General features: G+C 41.7%; 1 protein-coding gene across 1 annotated transcript; it reads left to right on the forward strand.

Annotated features, from left to right (window-relative positions):
- Positions 1-228: 228 nt before the first annotated feature.
- Positions 229-25791, forward strand: LOC118411118 (urea-proton symporter DUR3-like). The gene is made up of 15 exons (XM_035813154.1): positions 229-421; positions 9625-9806; positions 12517-12633; positions 13449-13620; positions 14019-14116; positions 15089-15319; positions 16446-16584; positions 17796-17965; positions 19366-19473; positions 20075-20243; positions 21327-21539; positions 21949-22124; positions 23130-23285; positions 24045-24207; positions 25598-25791. Exons 1-15 carry the CDS (start codon positions 229-231, stop codon positions 25789-25791), a joined length of 2481 nt encoding a protein of 826 aa, XP_035669047.1.
- The last annotated feature ends 2121 nt before the right edge of the window (positions 25792-27912 follow it).

Here is a 27912-nt window from a genome sequence, read left to right on the forward strand (position 1 = left end):
TAGTGACAGGAGTAACTCAATGCGTCTTTTGGGACCAAATAGCAATCTGTGATATACGCTTGAGCATGACAGCTAACTGAATAGACTAACGTAAGAACAGAAATTTGACAACAAGTCGTGTATTCAACCATGTCCACTAGGGAAACGGCGGCAATCTAACCTTTCAGCAAAGTGAAAAATAATTGGTAAAAACCGTCTATCTTGAGTGTTGCTCACCGCGGCAAGAACATGACTGCGAAAGCGATACCGATCGCCCTGGTGGTGTTGTGTCTGGCGTTCCCTTCAGCTTCAGACGACTCTCCGTGCGATCAGGTTGTGGAGAAGGTTCGGAACGGGACAGCGGCCGGCACGAGCGACTTCAGACCACTAGTGGAGCTGAGAGAAGCCCTTATACTCACCCTAGGGTTCGGCTTGTTCGCAGGTAAGTGCCTTATATTCTCTAGTTCTAGCCCATAGTCTGCAAACTTCCTGGTAAGAATATCACGCAGACGGAGGAGGCGCAGCGCCTGGACTACGTGGTGTGGAATGACATCAACTTGTTCTTGAATGTGTCCAGTGAGGGGCTGTCAACAATGTGGGCGGATAGGCAGTTCCAGTCGGGAATTGTCCTGGCTAGGCCTGGGTACCGGTACCGGTACAAAACCGCTTTTTCTTATTGGACCGGTCCGGAAAAACCGGACATGAAAAAAAATCGGTGGACCGGATGTTGGATCTATCGGAAAATGAACAGATTATATGATCAGGCATTTACATGTTTTGGGGCTTACCGTGGAAGAAAAAAACAAGGGAGAAGTAGAGTAGAGTCAATTGTCATTTCTACCAAGTTTCACAGTCAATCGTACAGAGGCAGCTAGCCTTGTAGGATTTTAAAATGCCAGTGGGAGTCGAATATTCCACAAAACAGATTTAGCGACCTGATCCTCTGGACCTGAACCGGACCTGGAGCTGAATTTTCTGGACCGGTACCCACCGTTAGTCCTGAAGGAGAAAAATTATACTTTGCAGCGTCACACCTGCGTCGGAGAGTTCTGTACTTGGTACGAGGCGAGTAGACGGAATGGCCACCAGACCGTTGGTTATCTTGTAACGTTACATCATTACTAGTCGTGCGTCCTGACGTCGCGATAGAGTGATGGCCATTGCAGGTCCTCTAGGAGGGCAGTAACACTGACGTCCGTCTCAAAGGAGACTCTGAGTTTGCGGTTCTACAGCAATCCGAAGCCATCGGTTTACAACGATGAAACGACATATTTTCCAGGCAGAGGTTGCAATCCGTGGGCGGGCGAGAACAAGCCGCGATTTTTTGGTCTTAACCACCCAGACAAAAAATCGCAGCCACTTCTAGCCCCCGACTCTGTTTTGAGAATAAGGACTCGATCACAGGAAAAATTTATTGCATAACAATCATACAGGATGCAATGTATGGCAATAAATATTACATATAGAACAAAATAGAGGTATAGAATTTTAACAGCCTTGTAGCTTCGAAGTTGATGGACTACGCAAAATGGCTGTTAGTGTCCGATCATATGCATGTAAGTCGCACGATTGTCGTAAGATATTACAACCTACGGGCATTCTCGCCGAGATAGTTATGCATGTTTCCTATGAACTTTAGCTGTCTTATTGCACAAAAGGCTGTCTTTGATCCTTTTCCGGAGTTAGTTTTGTCGCAGCCTTCTCCTAAAATCGACGCGTCATCAAAAAGGTACGACTACTTAAGATGAATATGACCACGCCATAACACCGGTTGAATTTAGTCAGATTTACCATTATTTTTACTTACAAGTAAATGTATATTATTGTACAAACATTGCATTACATTTACTTGACAACTACATTCGGTATCCGTTGAATCATTTGGATGTGGTTCCAACAATAGGACGAAATATGTATATCTTGGGCCTTTGATTCTTTTTTTGCATTAAGGTTTCTAGCTAAACCAGCCAAAACAAGACTGGAACTTAATTCTACTTGCCATGAATGTGCATTCGTTAAAATGGGCAGGTAGCAATGCGTAAAGACTTGGGGGTATCTTCCAGCTTCTTTTTAAAACTATACATGACGTGTTATGTTTTTGCCTTGCCGCCAGGCAAGGCTTTACGCCAGCTTTTTTCCATGGATCAATGGACGGACCTTTTAACCCAGCCCTTCCAAAGCCCCTTCCAAAGGCCCTTCTTTCCTTGCCGAGATTCATGGCTTAGTTAGACAATGGTACATTCCAGGCGAGTATTAAAACGCTCTTCTAGACGCATGTTACTGTATGTGGTCCAGCGTAATAAATCTACGCTTTAACTCACCATGTTTATATAAATATATATCACAAATTGCATCAGAAGGAACTTAGTTTGTAATAAAAAATAATGCATATTCATTGTGGGTCAAAAAGTTTTACAAAACCTGTTTAATGTGCCAATAATTCATCTGACATAAATTATGATAATGAGGGGGGGGCGACATGTGGAACTCGGGATTTTTAAGCGTAGAATCTAGTCTAACTTACCAAAATAACATAAAATACGCGGCAAGGCACAGCTTTTTTAAAAAGATTTCTTGTTTGAAATCCTGTGACATATGGTCTATATCTGGGGTTGCCCCCAGGGAACTTTGAAAAACGCCTAAACTGGCGAAAAGTAACCCTGGTAAAATAAAAATGAACGAACAATATCTCTTTGAACATGCTTTGCCAAATTTTACTGAGCATTTAGGAAAACAATGTAACAGGAGATAGAATACTTGCACACTGAGCAGACGGATAATTATATCCTGGCATTGGAGTACGTGGCACATTGCTTGGTAGGTAACATAAACTGTCGTGCGAGGAACCATGAAAGCATACAGACTGATTTCAACTTTTTCATGTCTGACCACAGCAAGTAAACTTCATGGATAACATTTTGTAGACTGCAAAAACAAATTAGATTCGCCAAAAAAAAACAAGAAGGGTGAAAAAAAAAACAAGATGGCAATTTTCAACAAAAAAAAAAAATAGACGACCATAAACGTTGTAACGAGAATCAAAGTGACAAAATATGGCACAACAGTCAACAAGGCATTCGTTCCTGTATCTAAGAAGTGCACTAGTACGGTAGTCTAGCGTGGTAGACTGGTATCGCTAACCAAGGACGTCCTTACACTAACCATGTTAACAACTACACTCATGGCTTCAATATCGGTGCCACTCTTACAGCTATCCAACAAGTTTCACTTCTGCAACTACAGTCACGAAAAGCTACAGGGTTTCTAGTGTCAATTTTACATTAAGTTATTAGGTTACAACACAGCCTATTTAACCATTTTGATCTATCTGACCATGGTCTGACCATCCCTGAAGAAGGAAAAAATTCTTCTTTTTTTCTTTCTTCTGAAATCAGTATAAAATTAATGAGCGCGCGGATGTCATCCATAAAATTTACTTGCTGTTGCCTCATGAACATTACAAGTATGATATTAAAGATATATTTTTAATTCTTTATTTCAGGCACTACAGGCTCATATCGGCTCATATATTTTTCATGCAATTAAAAACCAGGGGACATATGTACATATAACACAGAGTGGGTACAGCCCGTGGGATACAATATGATGATGCTAAAAATATATACAATATGGAAGCATTACCGCTTGTAGATAAGATCGACATAGTGTTACCAGTTGCAGAGAGTGAACATGTCTGAATGAATTGTAAGCTTAATGATACCATTGTTCGAGTTGGAGAGGCGAGTGACAAAATAGTGAGTTAATTTCCTTCTACGGGCATCAAGGGTGTCTACTCCCATTGACACAAACTTTAGGCTGGCACTCTCATTACTTACATATGCGAACAAGATTCTTTAGGCATTATTATAAGCCGTTCTTAATTTGCGAATAGTACCCAGAGTGTATCGTGTCCACAGCTTGACGCAATACATGAAGAACAATTCGCATTGAATGAAGTACGCTTAACTTCAGTAGAGGCGAACTTGAATTTGTAGACAAGATATGTTTTGTGCTTATACGAGGGGTGATCAATAAGTTCTCGGCCTAACTCAGAAATAATAAGCACAACTCAAATTTTGAGTCACAACTTTATAGTATGAAGCCTTTTATCAATATCCTCCAAATTACAAATCATTGGAGTCATTACTTTCCAGGCATTCGTTTTATGCAAATTAGAAGGTAAGTGGCGATAAAAAAAGTGGTGTGAATTGTGATCAGACATGTGTGGGTCGAGTTCCCCATGCCGTAAATTAACAAAAGACATTGTCAAAATGTTTGATAATGATTCTCTTCCTATTTCAAGCAACAAAAAAAATTGGGTGTCTGACTTCCAGCAGCGCAAGATGACCCGCCACATCAGGTCAGGTCAATTGTCCACGTTTTTGTCCTTCTCCCTTACCTAACATTACTGGGTGTCGCCCGCAAAGTAATGATCACAATAATTTGAATTTTGGTACAGATTTATATAAGACGTTATACTTGACATCTATGCTTCGAAATCTGAGCTGTGCTTATTATTTCTCCGCAAAACCGAGGACTTATTGATAATCCCACGTACTTGTATAAAATCTTATATAAATGTGTACCAAAATTCAAATTATTGTGATCATTACGTTGCAGGCGACACCCAGTAACGTTAGGTAAGGGATAACGAAAAAAAAGTGGACAATTGATCTGAACCTTGAGGTGTGCGGGTCAAATTGTCTGATCACACTTCACCCTTCTTTTTCTCGCCACTGACCTTCTAATTTGCATAAAACGAATGCCTGGAAAGTAATGACTCCAATGATTTGTAATTTGGAGGATATTGATAAAAGACTTCATACTATAAAGTTGTGCCTCAAAATTTGAGTTGTGCTTATTATTTCTGAGTTAGGCCGAGAACATATTGATCACCCCTCGTAATAACTGTGATAACCCCGCAAGTCAATCTGCGCACTTTTTTCAATTGAATCTGGTATATATATATATTTTTTTACTCCGCCATCACTTTTGCTATACCTCGGTGGGTAAGTGTGTATAGAGACAATGTAGAAATGTGTCTCAGAAATGCGTAAAGACTTATAATGTGCCATAATTGTTATTATCAAGGTAATGTCCTCTTCAATTCTTGGAACACGGAATGATGCATGATAGCGTAAATGAAAAATATCGTTGACGTAAACATTATAACAAAAGACATGATGTAATCTAAAGTTTATCCTAAAGCAGGAACCGTAGCAACGATGTATGGATCGGTTTACAATCATATCTTATTCTATTTATACACGGTTCCGGGTACAAATTCACCCGTTGTAATATCAATAGCTGCCACTAGAAGTGGGTACCGGTACAGAAAATTCACGTACAGGTACGGTCCAGGTCCAGAGAATCAGGTCCAGGTCCGGACCTGAACCTGGACCTGTTTGTTTGTGAATGGGCAATACTCAAAACAATGGTCATTTGCTACAAGGGAAACTGTTTGTTGGAATATCCTATACATTCACGTAAACAACGCTAATTGCCTCTGTAGTAATATTAAGTTAGATCAAGTTTGACTGTATGTAGAAACTTTATAATAATGGCTTTCTTCTTGTCATTTTCTTGGACCTATGAGCCTAAAAACACGTGAACGCTTGCCGCCATAGTGTCGGTACAATCTGTTAATTTTCTAGTCGGTAAACTGAATTTTGCAGGTGGGTATTTTTCCGGACAACCGGTCCAACAACAAAAAAACGGTTTTGTATCAAAACATAGTATCGGTACCCACTCCTGGCTGTCACCGTTTGCCTGAGAAACAGGTGTTTTTACTAAAATAAGGCATTTTTAAAAGCTGAAAAAAATCGGAGCGCTAGCCACATCTTTCGATTAGGAAGTGTCATTTGAGATGAATCTTACATGTATTTTGAATCGGATGGTTTGCTATGATATGAATGGTTGAAATTTTCTATGAATAATTTGAATATTTTTCTTGAGATGAACATGATTACAAAAGGTATAGGTTTATCCAATAACATGTACCGTCAACGATGCATCTATGGATTTCCAATTATATCTTATATATGGCTTGGGTATGCGAGTCATCCGATGAAATTTTAAAAGCTGCCACCGCTTTCCTGTGAAGCTGAAGGGAATTTATACAAGCTGAACAAAACAGATTCCGATCTTTTGATGAGGACGCATCCTTTGTGTTGGATCTAAGGCAACAGCAAGTAAATTGTATGGATAACATCAGCCCATTAATTTTTGCCTGATTTCAGAAAAAAATCTCGGGGATGGTCAGATAGACCCGAATTGACAAACATGTTGTGTTAAAGCTCAATAATCATACCTGTAGAATCGACACTAGAAGGTTAGCCATGGCTTTAGTTGCAGAAGTTATACGTGTTGGATAGTTATAAAAGTGCCACCAATATGGAAGACATGAATGTACTTGCTAGCTTGGCAAGTGATGCCAGTGTACCACACTAGTATCACTTTTACTACACTAGTTCACTTCTTTAATACAGGAATGAATGCCTTGTTAGTTGCGATGTTATTTTTTTTTCATATCAATTCTTCTTACGACAATCGTAGTGTTATTTTTTAAAACTTAGCCATCTTGTGTTGTTTTTATCCATCTTGATAATTTTCGCCCTGTCTCATTATTTTTGCACTCTGCATAGGATGACATCCATAAAATTTACAGGTTGTGGCCCAATTTTGAATCCTGGGCTTTTCTATGAATGGTTGTATTAGCAAACTCGCGATTTATTTCATTAAGAAAAATTAGGGAGAAAGTATTATCCATACCCTGAGCAAAGTGCCCCCAGGTGTGCTCTACGTAAAGTGCACGTGTGTTTAAAATACGTAGCCAGTGCGTATACACTTACGCCTCACGATTAAAAGATTAACGTTAATAACACATCTAAGACCTTTTATAGGTTACACGTTTCGACCCCCAGGCAGTCTATTTAATATGATGCAAAGGGATATTACGTACATTTAGTAGTTCGTATAACAGAATCTAGGTCGTCGTACCATATCTAGTCTCGTGTATAGGTTCGGGATTTTCATCTTTGTCAAAATTTTAAAATCGTCTTTTAGACTTTTCATCTAATTATATGACACTTTATACATCGATGGAGATTAGACACCCAAGTAATTAGATGCGCCCAAAAGCAGTTACTCAAGCAACTAGACCTGGATTTGATTTTCCAAAATCAGATCCAGTTGCTTAAATAACAAAGTGCAAAGTCAAAACGGCCGCGATATGCGACTACTTTGGAGGCTAACCCATACGACACGTGTTACAGTGTTAATCTCCATACAGGAAGTAATAATGCTATGTAAGTAGCTTAGTTGACCTAAAGTGCACTCATTAAGAGATAATTTCGTGTTTGTTCTTAATCCGACGTCAATGCGCATTTTATAGTATGCTTAATCTGTATATGCAGGTGGAGAAGCCGTACTTATCATGTACCTTAGTCCTTAGGTCAATGCACTGTTTCGTAAAGTTTTAGCATGAAAGCCCATCTGTGTTGGTGAATGACATTACGGATAAACTAAACTTTAATTGACCAACACTAAAATTGATTGAGACTTACCCCGAATTTTGTTCAGGAATGAACCTGTTTGCTATAGCTTCCGTAACGTGACGAGGGAGACACGCGACTGCAGCAGAAGGTCCTAGATGCCAGATAACCTGTGTCGCCCCCCGTCTCTGTTCAGCGATGGACGGGGGGCGCGGATGTACACACTCTTTGCAAGAAGAGTAAATGAGGCTGTGTGTATCCGTGCACAGAGACCATAATAGTTCCGTAAAGTTGTTTACAAAATTCCAAGGGCACGCAATCTCAAGTAAATGATAAGCTCTGCGATCGTGTGGCGGAACGTTAACGTGTTTGGGTCAGGACCTAGAGGTCCCGGGTTCAAATCCTATCGTGTGACCGATCTTGTTCTCCCAGGAAAGGCACTCAACACATTCTTTTACTTCAATCAGGCGTGTAATTACCTTCAATTCGTTTAGGGTCGTCCCTCGGAGAGGACTTTAAATTTAGGTCCCGTGTTTGAGGAGAGCCACACAACAGGCATGTTAAGGAACTCACCATACCTTTCGAAAAAGAGTAGGGGCATGTCTCAGTGTGCGATGGTACAAATCCTTCTGTCTGCAGTTAGTGCTTCACTACATGAGTCGATGAATGGCTTTCTGTCCTGACCGTCTTCAAGTAAACCAAAAATTATTATTTCATTACATATCAACGACAAATATATAGAAAGCAATCATTGTCCACAGTTTTGGACAGCTAGCTGTAAGTTGCTTCTAAATTAGTTCCTGCAAAATAAGAACGACAGCCTTTATGTAATTGGTGCCATGTGGCACATGCAATTTTGTTACTGGGCTAATCACTAGCTCTATACAGGAAGTATAATGTAAGTAGCTTAGATGATTTAAAGTGCATCCATTGAGAGATAATTTCGTGCTAGTTGTTAATCCGTCGTAAATATACATATCTAAGAAAAATTGCTTGAAGACAGACGAGGACAATGTGGCACAGCACTCAAGTTAGTAACGTCGTTTCAACATTGCCACGTACGAAGTACAGACAGAAGGTAAAGATAATTTTTCCTTTTACCTCCCCGACGTCGACCGAATTCAGGTACGTCTTTACACCTGCGTAGAGTGAGGAAGGTCGTGTAAAGCGCTTTTCCCAAGGGTACAACGTCAGGTGCACGGCGACTATCGAACACTAGCTTCCGGGCCCTAAACTTTACCTTTTATACCATTTTCTATCCTTGATCTGCATCTGCAGGTGGAAAAGCCGCACTTTAGGTCAATAGGCTATTGTCTTACATACCGGGATTTGTCTCTCAATCGACTAATTAGATAGTAAATTTAAAGAAATCATGGCATGTGAAATCCCCTGTATGTAATGCATAGGAAAATATGTCAAAGAATGTGTAGACGCTAGAAATCCCTCCAATGATTGTAAAAGACCATTTTCGTCCCATACTATATACCCTTGTATTAAGTAGATTAGCCTTATAGAACTTAAGTTGTGTATTTGTATCTATGCTTTGTACCTTGTGCAATTGTTGCACAATGAAGGTATTATTGAAATTCCAAGGGCACGCATTGTCGAGTAGATACTAAGCTGCGGGATCGCGGTAAGTAACCTACCCCGACGGTTCTAATCCTTCTGTCTGGAGCTAGCGCTTCACTAAAAAGCACCCGGATGGAGGCCTGGCGAACCTCCGTCTCGCATCAGTCATATACACGTCAGCATTTGCCGAATCCTTTGCACATGGCCGTTACCGGAATAATAGAATGAAAGTCGGTAGCAAATCCTAGTACTAAAAATTAATGCCTTCACAGTCGTTTACTAGACAAACATCACTAATTAGTTTGCTATATTAATTACAGATATAAGACAGATACTATTGAAACCATAGATGCATGCCCAAGGCTTGCATTTTCACGAGTTTCAGGGTTTTTGAAAAATGCCTGTATTCACGTTAAGAATTATACAAGTCATTTTGTTAAACATAGAACAACAGTCATACATTTAAGTCATCGGTATTAGCGACGACTACCCTTAAATAATGATCATTTACATCTTCAAAGTCAATCGTTATTCCTAGGATGATAATTTCTCTTCGTTTTAATTTTCTACATTTTATTACTTTTTACAGGGTTCGTCGCCTATATTTTCAACCTGGTCCGGAAGTACGTTTTCCACGACCAGAACGACCTGGACACGGCTTTCGACGCGGGGGGTCAGGTGTCTGTGGGTCTGACGGCGACAACTATCGTGTCTCAGTGGACCTGGGCTGCTACGCTACTGCAGTCATGTACGGTGGCTAGTAAGGTATGTAACATTCGTCTGAACTATAACCTTACAGCTATACAACAATTCTAGAAACCCTTACACGACAACTATCGTGTCACAGTGGACCTGGGCCGCCACGCTGCTGCAGTCGTGTACAGTGTCTAGTAAGGTATGTAACATTCGTCTAAACTATAACCACACAACTATACACAACAATTCTAGAAACCCTTACACGGCCGCCACGCTGCTGTAGTCGTGTACAGTGTCTAGTAAGGTATGTAGCATTCGTCTAAACTATAACCACATAACTATACAACAATTCTAGAAACCCTTACACGACAACTATCGTGTCTCAGTGGACCTGGGCTGCTACGCTACTGCAGTCGTGTACAGTGGCTAGTAAGGTAACTATGTAACTATAACTATGTAACTAAAAATAAATAAATGTAACAACCGTTACGTACGAACCACGACTCTACAACTATACAATATATTACATGTATATATAACAGTCTTACAAACCCTTACACTACAACTATATCGAGTCACAGTGGACCTAGGCTGCCAAACTGTTACAGTCGTGTATGGTGGCTAGTAAGGTAACTGTAATAGTCGTATAAATCCTAACCATACAACTAGGTAATGTGTTATGCTACGCATGCTATGACCCCCTTTCGGTAATGGCAGTTTTAAAAACACTCACACCACAGCTATATATTGAATCACAATACACCCGTGTCACACTGTTACAGTCGTGTACAGTGGCTCGTAAGGAAACTGTATCAGTCGTATGACTCCTAACCATACAACTGAGTTATATGATATGTGGCGTGCTTATAAAGCCTTGCACAACTATCGTGTCTCAGTGGACCTGGGCTGCTAAACTACTCCAGTCGTGTACCGTGGCTAGTGAAGTGTGAATCGAAACACACTCATATACCCTGATACTGCAACTTACACTAATAGTATGTAGCAATCTTAAAAAAACCCTTACACAACATTTATTGTGTCACAATGAACCTGGACAATCATACTGTTACAGTCATTTACGGTGGCTAGTAAGGTATGAAACACTCTTACAAACCCTGATACTACAACTTACACTATGTAAGCAATCTTATAAACCCTTATACAACATTTATTGTGTCACGATGGAACTGGGACACCATACTGTTACAGTCATTTACGGTGGCTAGTAAGGTATGAAACACACTTACAAACCCTGAAACTACAACTTACACTATGTAGCAATCTTAGAAACCCTTATACAACATTTATTGTGTCACGATGGAACTGGACCATCATACTGTTACAGTCATGTACGGTGGCTATAGCTAGTAAGGTATGAAACACACTTACAAACCCTAAAACTACAACTTACACTATGTAGCAATCTTAGAAACCCTTATACAATATTTCTTGTGTCACGATGGACCTGGGACACCATACTGTTACAGTAATGTACGGTGGCTATAGCTAGTAAGGTATGAAACACACTTACAAACCCTAAAACTACAATTTGCACTATGTAGCAATCTTAGAAACCCTTGCAAAATATTTCTTGTGTCACGATGGATCTGGGACACAATACTGTTACGATCGTGCACGGTGGCTATTAAGGTATGAACACACTTATAAACCCTGATACTACAACTTACACTATGTAGCAATCTTATAAACCCTTACACAACATTTATTGTGTCACGATGGACCTGGACTGCCCCAGTGTTACAAGCATGTGTGGTGGCTAGTAAGGTGTGAAATACGTATCTCACGACTTCAACCACTGTCTTCGTTCTATGAAGACTTGCAGGATTTTGACGAAAATGTCTTACTCAGAACCCCACTACAATGCCGGATTTTAGTTGAGCGTTTCCGCACTATTGTTTTAGCGCATCAACATGGCTGCGCTGTTTCATATTACAGTCAAGTGACTTCAAACATGCAATATCTCTGTTCCAGTTCCTGTTGCAGTGGACCGTTCCTGCACAATGATTCCAGTTTAATGCGTCGGATCGCTTCTGCACTATGCTTCAGGTTTAAGTTTTTAACGCATCATGATGGCTGCACCGCAGTATATGACAGTCACACAATCATCACGGAAGCTCATAGTCTCTACCAGACTCCGGATCGCTGGAAAAATCGTAGAAATGGAACAAATAGAGGAGTAAGCCGGCCAAAGGAATATAACCGGCCAGAGAACAGCACGCGAGCTGTTCCCTGGCCGGTTGTATTCCTCTCTATTTCTTCCATTTCTACGATTTTTCCAGCGATCCGGAGTCTGGTAGAGACTAGAAGCTCATCTGTGTTGCTAGTAATCAAAGCAAAATGGTAAACTTTCGTCCAACACTAAAGTACACACGTATAAAATTTTCAAGGACCACTGTTGCCTTCTTCAGGATCAATACTGATGACCATTCACTTCAGAACGTTAACTTGCGAGAGTTACGTACTGACATGTGATCCTACTAACACGTGACCTTGTGGATATATGTCGTCACCAATTGATCAATCGTGCGAGGTAGTTTTTGAATCACTCGGCCATACCGTCTCACTGGACAAAGTTACAATACTGGACACTAAACAGGATTAATTTGTATGAGGCGTAAAGGAGGCCATATACATTGTGACAGTGGGCACTTTAAACCTTCCAGGAAAGTTTGACCAATTGCTGACGACACGTATTGTAGCATTATACCATAACAGCCATGTAAATTAATGAATTGTACAATAATCTGTTCAATTCCAGTTCGGTATCAGCGGCCCGTTCTGGTACGCTGCCGGCGCCTCCGTGCAGATCATCGTCTTCGCTATCCTGTCCGTGGAGCTTAAGATGAAGGCACCTGGAGCCAAGACGTACCTGCAGGTACAGGTGTTTTCTTATAGCATCGTAAATACATTGTGCTGCTGCCGACTTTTTGGCCAATCTAACCTCCCAGAGCTGATGGCTTCAGTCGGTAAGTAAAACTTGACCTATTCTGTGCTGCTGCTGCAGATCTTCTCCCCCATTCGATGGGTTTCGTAGTGGTATGCAACTTTTACATGAGAAATACCCCCAACTCATAACAATTCAGCTCAGCATGGCAAGGGTTAGATATGTCCATCCCGTTTATAAACGGGCTCAGCAGGACAGGGGAGAATGCATACATTGCACATTCCTGTGCCCGTATGGGTATTGGCAAATGGGTATAACAATGATGAATATCGATCGTTTTGCTGACTCATAGCGGTGAATGGTTGTACGGGTGCCAGGCTCCGCATTTCTAACTCTGAGTGTTCTGAAAACTATATCTATGTCGAGGTCGTTCTACTCAAATCTGTTTCCTAGCAACCGTTGCCAAGAAACATGCATTGGATCTACCATTGAAACTTTTGAATATATACTCAGGATTGACATTATACCAAACTTTCACATAGTTTTATCACATTTTGAGCAATTCTAGCGATACTTTGCACCAGTCGCCTAGCTATACTCCACACTAGCTCTACAAAATGGCGAAATGGCCATTAATGTTTTTACTCGTTCCGTTGTTCCTTCTTTTGTTACTCTTAGTATTTATCTATTTCTATCACTCCCTCCCTAGAAGATCAGAGCCCGTCATATTTTCCTTCTGTAGTCGTCAGAAACATGATGCACTTGCTTGCAAATGTTACATGTTTTGTTCATTTGTTTATTTTTAGGTGATCAAGGCCCGCTTCGGTGCCAAGGCGCACATCGTGTACTGTGTTTTCGCCCTGCTGACCAACGTCCTGGTGACCACCATGCTGATGCTGGGCGGGATTGCCTCCATGACCAGCCTGGTCAACGGACTGACCACTGAGATGGCCGCAATCTGTCTGGCCGCTGTCATAGGTGGGGGAACCTTGAATATACGTTTTACTTCAATAGTTGGCATATGAAAGCTTAGAACTTACAAATCTGATTTTAAGAAAGATCTTTCAACACAACCATTTGACGTATTAGCTGCACAGTATTTGCTCATATAAGAAAGACGCTTGGAAAACCTTTAAATTCTTTGTGTCGCACTCGTAACACCCACCCGGCAAGTTCATGAATTCAACACGAGCGATTAAACGGCAATTCTTTGGCCTACTGACTATGGTACTACGGCTAACATTCAGCACCCTAATGATAGCTGCAAATGCATCAATAAGCCATCCCTTTTTGTTTTACCCAGATTTGCAGTTTATACGACTGTACACATATATTCTTAGACTTTTAAGGATACTATTTTGATGTGTTTGTTTCAGGTACTTACACGTTGATCGGCGGACTCGGTGCCACCTTCTACGTGTCCTACTTCAACACTGCCCTGATCTTCGGCGTCCTCATCTCTATCCTTTGGAAGGTAAAGTTAAGGATCAATTGATGAACATAAAGGCTCCTCTGCGGTAGTACATAAGGGCAATGACCCTAATTGACGCAGGCGCAGTATTGTAGCCTATTTTCGACTTTTAGCAGGAAAATGTAAGTACATTTCATATTGGTGAGACAGTGTAGGTTGCAGATGTTCAGATTCGGCCAAAAAACTAGGTTTTGGTCCATCTTTTCGGCCTGTGCGGACCCCTAATTTGAAGTGCTGAGTCCCAAAAATGACGTCATGAAAAGCAAGATGGCGGCAAGGAATAGTTGCACCGGTCAGAAAGTTTAGATATTAGACTTTTGGACACTTCAGATAGCGGGCTGCTGTGTGGGGTGAGTTCTTATGACCTGGAATGTTCACGGATGAGATTATGACACTCTGAACTTGCTAACTTTTACATTATCGCCTATGTAGATTTGTATTAGTGCTAACTGCTCATAACATAACATAATCTGCCTTCTAAACACGTGGTTGTGTTTATCAGGTAAGACGTCTGGAACACCACCTGTCTTGGTATACCGGTACAAATGGAAAAAAAATTGCCTTTCTATACTATGACTACGATTTCGATTATTTATACATGATACATAAGAAGTTAGATTGGTAGAGACAGACAGACAGAAAAGGAAGAGAAAAGAGAACATTTAGGAAAAAAAGTAGGAGAGACATATATATATGTATTTATATCTACATCTATATTTATATCATCTGTCCATGTATATAAAGAGAGAAATATATATCGATAGATAATATCGTGAGTGAGACTCAGAGAGAGGTAGAGAGAGAAAGAGGGAGAGAAAGAGTCAATTGATACATTGGTTGATAGGCTTACTCTGATGACGGCTCTAGCCAGCAGAATCCTTGAGGTGATATGGGGACAGTGTATGACACTTGAATACTAAAAATATTATAGTGTCATTTTCCTTTGCGTTTATCTGCCAATGTGGTCTGTTTTAGGTTTACTCTGATGACGGATCCACCCAGCAGAACCCTCTAGGTGACGTTGGTACGGTGTACGACCTACTGTCGTGCAGCAGTGGTCCGGCCGGAAACAGCGAGCAGAGTTATCTCACCTTCTTCTCCACGGGGGGCCTCATGTTCGGTGTCATCAACATCATCGGGAACTTCGGAGCCGTCTTCTGTGATCAGTCGTACTGGCAGAGCACTGTGGCAGCAAGACCACTGGAGGTTAGTGTTCGCTGAGAAGAAAAAAGCGCACTCCTGCTTTTAAATGAGCTCCTGCAATTGGGTCTCGAAAGCAATTCAATATCATGTTTCTGAAACATCAAACCTTAAATATCTAGATCTTATGCCCGTAGTTATCGAAATCATTGCCCGCTGATGGTTGGTCCTGAAACGGAAAATAACACAAAAGTAAACGATGATAGCTAACACTGGAAAGCATATGCACCTTAAAGAACCCCCACACGTGCGATGGTAAGGTGTGAGATGGAGCAAACCCTTCTGTCTGGAGTTGGTGATTCACTTCAAAATCACCCGAACGGGAGACCTGGCGCATCCCCGTCTTGAAATTAGCCAGCGAAAGGGTATATCACCCCGTAAGGGGCGGTATAACCCCGCCGTGTGTAAGCATGTGCGAACATGTGTGTATGGCGGCTTTGAAGAGGTGACCTTTGACACCTGTTTCGCCTTAGCCTCCATTTGTCATTGTATATGGAGAATCCTAATAAATAAATAAATAGATAAATAAATCAGTTGAAGCCGTTAAAAGATTCAAAGACATTCATTTATGCTAGGTATATGTGTAATCGAGAGGATGGGAACAATCTTCTACCTCAGACATGTCCCTGTCTCCATCTAAAAGAGAGGAAAGAGTAAACCATTCGATTCTCATGACGTACGAACCCAAAACCATGATCTCCTAACAATACACATTGCTAAAGTCATACATCTATGATTATGTAGATAAGGTTGTAAAAATTACATGCATGCACATAGAATAGCTATTGTGATCAAGCTTTAAGTCAGTCCTCTGACGTTAACGGACATAATTTAAAGGCTAACCTAACAGAACATTATTATACCTCTAACATGCGTATTGGGCACCAATATCTACCCTTGTTTGCAGGGACTGTGGATTTTCATCTCCGACTCAGCCTATTGGTTGAAAGATAAGATTATTTGCTGGTTCTAAGACATATACGTATTCATGATCAATACCAGACTATCTCTTCGAAGGGCGTTTGGGAGTTTATCTCCGACAAAGACTACTGGTTGAAAGAGAAGACTCATTTGCTAGTCCCAACACGTATAAGTATTCATGATCACTACCTGACTATCCCTTTGTCCACAGGGCGTGTGGGGGTTTATCTCAGGCGGGCTGACGTGGTTCGCCATCCCCTTCTCCATGGCCACCACCGTGGGGCTGGCTTACGTGGCGCTCAGCACAGTCAACGGGGAGGCACTGCTGACTATAGAGGAGGTGGACAAAGGTGGGAAAGTTTTTTTTTCAAGGATAGGTAGAAAATGTGATATAGATAGATAGATAGATATAACCTATCTTAAGTACTAAAAACCTTTGAAATGGAGATAAAGAAATGTCGAATAATTGGCATTTGAAACACACATTTGGCACAGTCTCCGTCAAGCTGAAACATATATGCTCAAGAGCTCCTTCTGACTCACACTGTGGTATATATTTATGGTGTATTATCACCATACTTAGTTCCTAGACAGGTAGTCGAATTATTGTCTAACAGATGATTTGGCCTGATGACATGTCATTGTCATGCTGATAATGATTTACTAAGTGTAGATGAATCAACATTTTACCTTTGAACAACGTTCCAAGACTTGGTGGCCCTTGATGGTGATCATACTGCTGATGATCCTCATACTTTTCGGATGTAGAAACACGTATCTACATCATTCCAGGTTTGGTGGCCCCAGTTGTGATTCACCGGCTGATGGGCCACACTGGTCACGTGATCATCCCGTTCATGATCCTCGTGGTTCAGCAGTGTAGAAACATTATAGGTCTCCACCTCGTTCCAGGGTTTGGTACACAGACCACGTAATTGTCCCACCGATGATCCTCATGAGTCACTAATGTTGAATTTGAACCATTTTCCATGTTCCCAGGTTTTTGGGCCACAGTTGTTGTCCACCGGCTGATGAGTCACATAGACGACGTGATTGTCTCACTGATGATCCTCATCATGAGTCAATAATGTTGAACTTGAATCATTTTTCATGTTCCCAAGTCTAACTCGGGACCTCTAGATTCCGAGTCGAAAGCTCTACCAGTTACGCCACACACGACGCCTAGTGTTGAATTTGAACCATTTTTTATGTCCTAGGTTTGGTGGCCCCTGTTATAGTCCATCGGCTGATGGGCCACACGGACCACGTGATTGTCCTGCTGATCATCCTCATGAGTCACTAGCTATAGTGTTCGAACCATTTTCCACGCTTCCAGGTTTAGTGGCCCCCGTTGTAGTCTACCGGCCGATGGGTCACACGGGTCAGGTGATTGTCCCATCAATGATCCTCATGAGTCACTAAGTGTTCAAACAATATTAATTTCTACGTTCCCAGGTTTGCCCTGGGCGTTGTAGTCCACCGGTTAATGATCATACTGATGATGATCCTAGTACTTTACGGATGTAAAATCATTTTAGGTTGAATGTCTACCTCGTTCCAGGTTTGGTGGCCCCTGTTGTTGTCCATCGGCTGATGGGCCACACAGGCCAGGTGATCGTGCTCCTGATGATCCTCATGGCCGTCATGTCCACCGGCTCCGCTGAGATCATCGCCGTCACCTCCATCATCGTGTACGACATCCTCAAGGACTACGTCTGTATGTTCAGAAAGGTAAAGCATCTTTAAGTGTGTTACGAAAGATAAACACGTGTAAGACAGTGCATGAATGTGTTGAGTGCCCCCCCCCCCACTAGTATGTGGAATGGTAGGACCCAGGGGGGTCAGAGAGAAGACAATGAGGTCAGACAGGAGTCTGGGTGAGACATCCAGAGAGGCGAGAGGACTCATGGATGGAGTCAGGGGGGAAGTTGGTCATGTGACGAGAGAAGAAGAATAAAATGCACTCATATATATCTAGATCGCGTGTCTTGTTAACTTGACTGAGAACCTTACAGGATGTTCCGTAACTCTGTTGGCTTAAGACGGCCCATGGCCTGGAATAAAGTAGTATTCTATACATCGATCGTAACTTTTGATTACTCGGTCGCACTACGATGATACTTCACACAGTTTTAGTACTACTTTAAACACATTGAATACTTGTGATTTTGTATTTGTACACACCGGATTTTGGGTTAGAAATAAACATTTTGGTTAAAAAAAGTGTTGTCCCAGCTGTCTAGAGTCTAGTCCCAGCTGGAAACAAGACTTTTAATTATGATATTCTAAAGGATGAAAGCCAACCTTAAACTTATCATTTTTATCCGAGGTTATTTTGTTTTAAATTAGGATTATATTGTTTTTTGGGGCCGAAAACATCAGAAACGACCATTTTTTTTTCAATTTTTCGTTGAAAATGCACCATAGTCAAAAACATAAAATGATAACACAAAATAATCTCGGACAATTTTGATAAGAAAGGGATAATAAGTAAAACTTGAGTACTATGAAGATCGATGCTGTTATTTTGAGCTGGGACTTAAGCCGTAAATGTCATAACTTGACCGCACAGACACCCACCAAGGATAAAAGGTCCTTACGGTGCCTGTTTACGTTGAAAAGTCGCAAATAACCACAGATTCAAACGCGCGTTCGGTTCGAATTACGAAATGGAACATCATGGAACACGTGTTCGAATTCGGCTGGAAAGGGGACACGCGCCCGAACTCGGACACAAATCCAGCGTGCCTGGCCATGGGCCGTCTTAGCTCAACCGAGAAGGTGAAACACATCTTAGGAAGTTAAAGCATCACAAAGTTAAAGCATCTTTAAAGACTATGTCTCCATGGCCATGTTCAGAAAGGTTGACTATGTTCAGTTACGTTCCTTTCCTATTTCGTAAGATAAAATATCTTCAAAGATTTTGTCTGCATCTTCCGGATAGTAAAACATCTACTAGAACTACGATCGCATACATACGCAACTCGTGTTAAACCTATGAAAAGTACAATGCCGATACATGCACCTGCAGTATATACAGGAACCACGAAGAAAACAACATTGCGTTGAATTGTCAGTTTCACGTAGTTTACAACAATCATGATAAACGTTTAATTTCCTGTCACCGTCAGAACCTGTCAGACAGCGCCTGTACCTTGTGTGGCAAGAGACGAGCACGGATCTTCCGTCAGGCCGACAAGTGTCAGTGTGGGCCTGTGTCCAGCTGCAAACAATGCAAGGTACGTGTACATGTTTTTCGCTCTTTTTCTCTATCTCCCTCTACTTCTCCACTTCACACACACATGCGCGCCCACACACACACACAGACACAGACACACATACATAAACTCTCTATTTCTCTAAGCTGCTTTCTTGTGTTTCTCTAGAAGCAAAAATGAATTACAAATATTTACAAATATCGCTGGTCTAAGCATACATACAGTAAATTGGCACACTCTTGATATCTTTATTAGATTCCTGAAGATGGGGGCACTGTTTTGGGCCCGGACTTAATGTGAAAAGACCGCAGGAAGGATAATTGCGGTATTTTTGTTAGGTGCGTTGGGTGAGTTATTGTGCCTTAGTGTGTAGGTCGACATTGGGCCCACTGTTGGTCGACCTTGGTACTAAAGCAGCATTTTTGAACACATCTTTGGTTTGGGACGTGCCGTGATCTTCATGATTTTTAAGATAGGTGCTGACATGAGGTTGAAGTGGGGTACATTTGGGCCTCCTATCTTGTTGCTGTGGATCTGCAGGGTCATTTCTATATCAATGATCTCGTATCTGGTCTAATATCTTTAGAGCCTCCAGAAAGATTGATATCATTTTCTTTTCCAGGAGGAGGCGGCTAAGGCAGATCAGCTGACCCAGGAGTACTGGCTGTACAGCTGCCCCACCCATGGAGCCTACCGGAACTACCTGAACCTGCTGCTGAGCAGGAAGAACTGGTACATCGTGGTGGTGACGGCGGCAACGGTGCCGCTGGTTCTCATGGCAGACGCGGCAGGTAATTAGCTTCATTGTTATATTTCAGCCATACCATAGATATGGTGAAATATATTGTATTCGTAATGTTTCTTCTTTTTCTTTTTTCTTTCTTTCTTTCTTTCTTTCTTTCTTTCTTTCTTTCTTTCTTTCTTTCTTTCTTTCTTTCTTTCTTTCTTTCTTTCTTTCTTTCTTTCTTTTTTTTCTTTTTTTCTTTCTTTCTTTCTTTCTTTCTTTCTTTTTTTTCTTTTTTTCTTTCTTTCTTTCTTTCTTTCTTTCTTTCTTTCTTTCTTTCTTTCTTTCTTTCTTTCTTTCTTTCTTTCTTTCTTTCTTTCTTTCTTTCTTTCTTTCTTTCTTTCTTTCTTTCTTTCTTCTCCTGCCAAATCTTCAAAACACGTTATCTCCGTCGTTCATTGACTGAATGACTTCAAATTTGGCACATGGGTAGAGTGGGCCAATGCCCCCTGGCTTTTATTTTATTTTTTTCATATCTGCCCCTGTTTGTTTGTCCTTGCCTAAATCAATGCTTCTAGATTAGTAGGGAAATGGCCGGCGGATGATATAGACTTGTACTAGACACCTTTCTTCGGTTAGGTTTGTCGTGTACTCGGTTGCTGCTCTTGTGTTTAACTTTGCCCAAACTGGCTTCTCAGCAAGAAACGATCCTGTGCACTCCTTTGGCCGGACATCCCTTCTCTCCTACTTGGACAGATCGCTATAATTTTATCAGTCCGCAGATAGTTTTGGTAGCTAGCTGAAAGTTGACGACGGGCGACATAAAGTTTTAGTCATCTTTACCTTCGAGAATCCCCTGGCCTTGAGAATGTCACAGGGAAGAAGTGAGTGTTTATGAATAGCATATGTAGACCAGAAAGACGGTAGTAAAATTTGCATGTTAATCGTGCTCAGTGTTTATCCCCCCCCCCCCCCCCCCACCCCTGAAATGAATCGAATCTCGGTTGCCTGTAACTGTACATTGGTGTGCTGTTCATTAGGGTTCAAGTATTTCGTATGTTTCCCCTGTAGGACTGAACCTTGGTTGATTGTACCTATTATAGGGTGTGCTGCTCAAAGATAAATTGTTGAGGATCGATATTTTCTACAGGACTGAACCTGGGTTGGCTTTATCTATTCATGGGTGTGCTGATCGGAGCTGCAGTCATCCCTATCGGCATGGCACTGTTCTGGGTGCGCACCACGGCGGCTGGGATGATCTCGGGGGCGACCCTGGGGAGCGCGATGGGCCTGGTCTGCTGGCTGGCGGTGGCGGCAACCCTGCCCGGGGGACTGATGGGTGGTAACTTCATAAAAAATACAGGTATGTTTTTGGTTATTGGGCTATTTCTGATTTATTTGACTCACAGGCTGTTAAGCCTAAAGGCGCCAGGGTAAGAAGAGAAGTTACTTACATTTTCGAAAGAGCATGCAATTTTAAAGGGAAATATTGTATAATGTTCGGGCAAACGTATCGAATCTAACAAAGAGTCATTGAAGTTCCAGAGTGCTAGTGACCAGTGCTTCTCGTGTATTTATTTCTTCACTGACTTTACTGTCTGATTACAGGCTGGGGATTAATCAGATGCAAGAGTATTAAGGATTTTATGACCAATCATCCAAGACCTGACAAGCAGGAAATGACAGCACTTGTAAAATTCAATGAGAATCATTAAAATACTAGACACGGGCTTTTATACTTAACGTCCCTCGCTACTCTCTTCTACTTATAGGAGACCAGTTGAGCATGATTGTTGGGAACTTGGTGAGTATTCTATCGGGCGGCGCGGTGTGCGCCACCGTCAGCCTGGTGGGCAGCTTCCGGGTCCCGAACATGGAGCTGGAGGAGGAGTGGGAGAAAACGCGCAGTCTGGACAACCCGCTTAAACCATGGGGACCAACATATCAGGTTAGTAATGTGTGTCAGAGTCCTCCCCAGAGGATGGAATAACGGAGACCCTCCACTATACTCCTAGCCCAGCTCCACTTTACTACTTTTAAAATTTATTGTGTTTCTTACCTATTTTCTTGGATAGTTTTGCTAAAATTAATGAAAATTCACAGATTTTTGTGCGAAGTGGCATCACTTTTCCAGTCGGCATTGTCTGCAAAAACTTGTGAATGGGCGATGATCAAAACAAGTCGTTTAGCCACTTCACAACAAAGAAATCATTATAATATATTGTACTTGTAGTATTTGACCCCCCTGTCATTGCAAAATGAACCCATTTTTATGAAAAATGCAGCGAGTTGGTTCGGGTTATTTTTTGACACCCTCTGTCATTGCAAAACGAACCCATTTTTAATAAAAAAAAGTAACGAGTTGGTTCGGGTTATTTTTTGACACCCTCTGTCATCGCAAAACGAACCCATTTTAATGAAAAATGCAGCGAGTTGGTTCGGGTTATTTTTTGACACCCTCTGTCATTGCAAAATGAACCCATTTTTTTATGAAAAATGCAGCGAGTTGGTTCGGGTTATTTTTGCCAGCCCCTCCACTATACTAAAAAATTCTGGAGAGAACCCTGTGCGTTCTGACAATGAAAACTAATAAAGGTTGCGGTATAAACTAGCTAAGGAAAAGTGCAATACTGTGTTGAAGTAATCTGAAAGGAAAAGGAGTTGAAGAAGACCTATATCTTTCTCGGGCAAACCTTCCAAATCACAGGGACTTACATAACAGGTTAGCGACTAAAGCGTTCTTTCACGTAGATAATGCTTCTCTGCAGCGCTTGTAACAAGCATTGTAATATAAAGTATAACAGCCGCTCAAACCATGCAAGTCCACCGAAGAGGGGTAATCATAATTAGTAACAGTTAATATTTTAATAACCCGAATCCTTAACAATAGAAGTAGACTCTACATTTTTTATTAGGTCAAGAAATGTATTGTTTTTGTTGTAAATTTCATCAGAGCGCCTACAAGATGGAGTCCGCGAACAAGCTGAACGACAGACCGACGTTTGCGGAGGTTCGGCGGTACTGCAGGAAGCCTCGCATCACAGCGCTGGCGGCGGGAACGGGCATCAGCCTGGTGCTGGTCATACTCTGGCCCGCGGGCATGTTAGCGGTAAGTAACATAGCCTGGCTATGATGACAAGAATGTTGTCCGCGTTGATTAAACAATGTACAAGTAGGAGAAATGGAGAGTCAGAGAGTCAGAGAGTCAGAGAGAGAGAGAGAGAGGAGAGAGAGAGAGAGAGAGAGAGAGAGAGAGAGAGAGAGAGAGAGAGAGAGAGAGAGAGAGAGAGAGTTAGAGAGAGAGAGGAGATGGGAGGGAGGTATGACAGAGAGAGAGGGAAAGAGAGACAGAGAGAGAGAGAGAGAGAGAGAGGGAGGGAGGGAGAGAGAGAGAGGAGAGGGGAGGGAGGTATGACAGAGAGAGAGAGAGAGGGAGAGAGAGACAGAGATAGGGACAGTTGGAGACAGAGATAAAGAGAGACAGAGACAGAGAGACACTGAGAGAAAGAAAGAGAGAGGCAGAGACAGAGAGATAGAGAGATAGAGAGACAGAGAAACAGACAGCCAGAAAGCAGACAGGAGACAGAGACAGAGAAGGGCATACAGATGAGAAAAGACAACGGTAAAATTAATTTAGCGTTTCTCCAGACACGTGACCAATTCCAAGAATGTCTGAATGAGCTTCAAAGATGCTCATGTGCATATTGATTGCTTTCCATTGGGAAGTGCTGAATACTTTTAGGACCCGATTGAGTTCTCCGAAAAATGCCTCACCTGCTGACGAGTCATATTACCTGTTATCATTAAATGATAACAGGTAATGTTATAAACCTGTTATTATCATTAAATGTTCAAATTTCCTATACAGGTCGGCGTCATGAACGGAGGTCAGTTCCAACACTGGGTGAACGTGTCTCAGTCCTGGGCCTACATTGCAGCCGCTTTCCTCATCCTCGTACCACTAATCCAGGAGATTGTATCCGTCCGCCGACAGTACGTCATCAACAAATCGGTTGCCTGCAATGACGAAGGTTTGTACCTATGTCTATGGCCATCTGTGTTGGTATGAAACAATATCATTCTCAGTCATTATAGTAACAGAGATGTCCCATTCCTTAGCATGAGCTAATAATATATATATGTGCTTAAATATACAGAATATTGGATGTTTTCAAATGTCCTTACTGTAATAAATTTATGAATGGCATCCTCTGGAGACCCCAAAACTAATGCGCGCGGGCGAAAAAAAGTTGAAAAATTCAGCAAAAAAAAAGTGCTGCTTAACCACAGGACTAAACATCCAAACCATTCTTTCCCAGGTTTGGTTTGTCTTAATAATATGTTCACCTCCAGTAAGACTAATAAATAGACAATAGTCACCATATCAATCATGTTTGTAATGCCATTTAAGAAAAAAAAAGGGATCAAGGGTGCAGTGGCCTCATGCCCTGACCATGTGCCCCTCTACCCTGGAGAGCAGGTCCTACGGTAAGCATGAAATTCTGATTGATATGGGGTAATGTGTGGCCTTTTTCTTTAGAACAGGCGAAAATCAATGCGCGCGCGGATGTCATCCATAAAATCAAGTCAGTGTGGCCTTACATTCAAGGACTGGAAAAGGCATGGTTCATAGGTACAGACCTTTAATCATATAGTAAGGTTCTTTTAGCACAACCAGAAAATAACTTACTTCCGACGTTTCGGTGTCTGTCAGACACCATCATCAGGGTGGAATGACGGGAACTACTTCTTGTTGCTACTTATAGCCGATGTAGGTGACGTTGCAGCAGCAAGAATGCCACAGAGAGAACAGACTGTGTCTACAAGATTCCGTGCAAAAGTTGTGACAAGGTGTACATTGGAGAGACGGGCAGGACTTTCAACACCAGACTTGAAGAACACAAAAAGGAGGCACAAAACAGCAAAGGCAGTGCATACACAAGATCTCAGAAGAAGGCAGCAGAACAAACAGAGAACAAATCGGCAGTCACAGACCATATTCATAGAAACAATTGCGTAATAGACTGGGAGGGGGCAAGAGTCATTGACAGAGAGGAAAACAGAAGAACTCGATGGATTAAAGAAGCAGTTTGGATCAGAAAATCAGTGCCAGTCATGAACAGAGACGAGGGGGGATACAAGCTGAGCCACGTCTGGGATGGCATTCTTGCTGCTGCAACGCCACCTACATCGGCTATAAGTAGCAACAAGAAGTAGTTCCCGTCATTCCACCCTGATGATGGTGTCTGACAGACACCGAAACGTCGGAAGTAAGTTATTTTCTGGTTGTGCTAAAAGAACCTTACTATATGAATAATTGCCAACCTGATGAAGTTATTCACGGATACAGACCTTTAAGTTATAAAGACGTTATAACTTTTGATGGTGTTTTGGGCTATAATAAGATTGTATGTTCACTAGATCAAGATATGGAGCAGGCGGACGGCAACCCTGAGGGCATCAGCTACATTGAGAAGACTAACCAAAACCCTCAACCAGTCACCATCGGTAGTGTTGTAGATACCGACGGTCCATACCAAGAAAGCGACGGGCAGAATTCGAAGAACATCGCACCCGAACCTGGAGACGTTCACCATCTTGAAGACGTCTTATAAGAAAGTTGTCTTACGATCAGTAATAAGCCTTCCAGGGTTTAAGTCGTGCAATATTCTTGCCTTGTATAAACGTCATAACATGTCATTCTGTAATGTACATTCTAAGTACGTCAACTAGTAGTTGGGTTTGATTTTAGGAATCCAAAATCATACGAGAAAGTTGCTTGTGTAATTGCTATTTGCCGTATTTTATTACCTGTATATCTAACCACGACCGACGTAACGTATGTATTAAAACTAAACTCTCTACGTATGTATTAAACGTAAGTAAGGTAAGTTGAAAACTCGTTTAAATATCATTATCATATAGCCAGGCGCCGCGGACCAATCAGAAGGCCCCGTTCCACGTTGGTTATGACGCCGTAATACTTAGATTCCCGCCAGCCCGGTGTGTATCGCCCTTCTGATTGGTCAGAATGAATCGACACCGGCACCGGCATCTACGTGTTACCGCGTCATAGACCAACGTGGAACGTGGGCCTTCAGATTGGCCCGTGGCGACGGGCGAAACATATGCCATAGCAGAGAGAGTTTACACATACTGCTAAGTGGAATGGCTCCTTCTGACATTGATAATGAGTTTTGTTGCACTGTTCCGCATATTTTCTGTGGAAATTTTGGTCTCAAAATGCAATCTGTGATCTCCTTACACATACATGTACCAAAGAGCAAATGTGAATTTTCAGAAATTCGACAAAAGAATTCACACGTATCGTACCAAGGGATCTATGCGTCATACAGTAGTTTGCAAGTTTGTGTAGGCTATATGATAATATATACGTTAATGACCCGCCTGTTCCTCGGTGTACATGGTCTCATAAAACCACCTCGTTCGCTTCGCTCACATCGGTGGTTTTATTCGGTGGTAGCAAAGGACCAGGCGTTATGACACCATATACACCGAGGAACAGGCGGGTCATTAACCCTTAAATCTACTCTACAAGCAGAGATTGACTCGAACTTTCGATACTGTAAATGCATTTAAGTTCGCGGGGATTTAATTTCGCGGTAGCGGGAAAAAGGACTTTTCGCGGTGGTTTTAAGTTCGCGGTAACACCATAGACTGCAGTCTAATACCATAATAGAAAAATGTTCGCAGTGGTTTAAAGTTCACTGTGAAGTGGTCACCGCGAAAACCGCGAACATTAATCCACCGCGAACATTTCTGCATTTACAGTATTATAACAATACATTATGACTTTCTTTCGAATTGGCCGGGCTGACGGAAAATCGGGAAAACGTATAAGAAGAAGGCCCGAATCTTCCAACCGGACTTGAGCTTACGTCATATTTCCTAACCGCGGGCCGGCCGGGCTATATGTGGAAAAAAACAGAAATATATACATAAAAAATACACACAGATAATGCCCACGATTATTCTGTTTACGTCTTGTGCAGTTCGGTGTCTTTGATATCATATTTTCCGTTCCCGAAAGGTGCCCGGCTGGCCCGATTTGGAAATATGACGTAGGCCTTAGTCTAATGTCATATTTCCGGCCGGACTCTTTGTTGAAACCAAAAATAGAAATTTATACATATATATATATATATATATACTTAAAACATACACAAATAATGCCCACAACTATTCACGTTTACGTCCTGTTTAGTATGGTGACTTTTACATCCTACTTTTTGTTCCCGAAATATAAAGCTGCCCGGCCGGGTCCCGTTTTGGAAATGTGAGGTAGGCCTTAGGCCTAAGAATTTAGCCGGAGTGCTCAATTACAATCATCCAAATTGTAGAAGCAGGTCCATAGTAGAGGTAAAGAAATAAGAAATGAGGTAGAAAAATACAAAACTTTACAACATTTCTCACATGAAGACCCTGCAAGCGGCTTTAATCAACTAACATGGCGGACGCGAAAGTACGCCGTAATCCCATGGGAATCCAATGATTGATTTATTGCCTTATCGATAAATTATTTCATAATATCCAATCAATCTTACAGGCAGCTAATATGTTAGCATAACGTACATGTCTTTTTACGACTTTTGAATGATGAAGTAAGAGAAGTGTGGTAATTTGATGCTTTAGACATTGGACATTTAATTTAACGTTATAAGCTTTATTATTTCCTGGAGAAAATCTTCCTTTTTTCTTTGTATACATTAGCTTTG

This window comes from Branchiostoma floridae, chromosome 3 (genome assembly GCF_000003815.2).
Source record: "Branchiostoma floridae strain S238N-H82 chromosome 3, Bfl_VNyyK, whole genome shotgun sequence".
NCBI lineage: Eukaryota > Metazoa > Chordata > Leptocardii > Amphioxiformes > Branchiostomatidae > Branchiostoma > Branchiostoma floridae.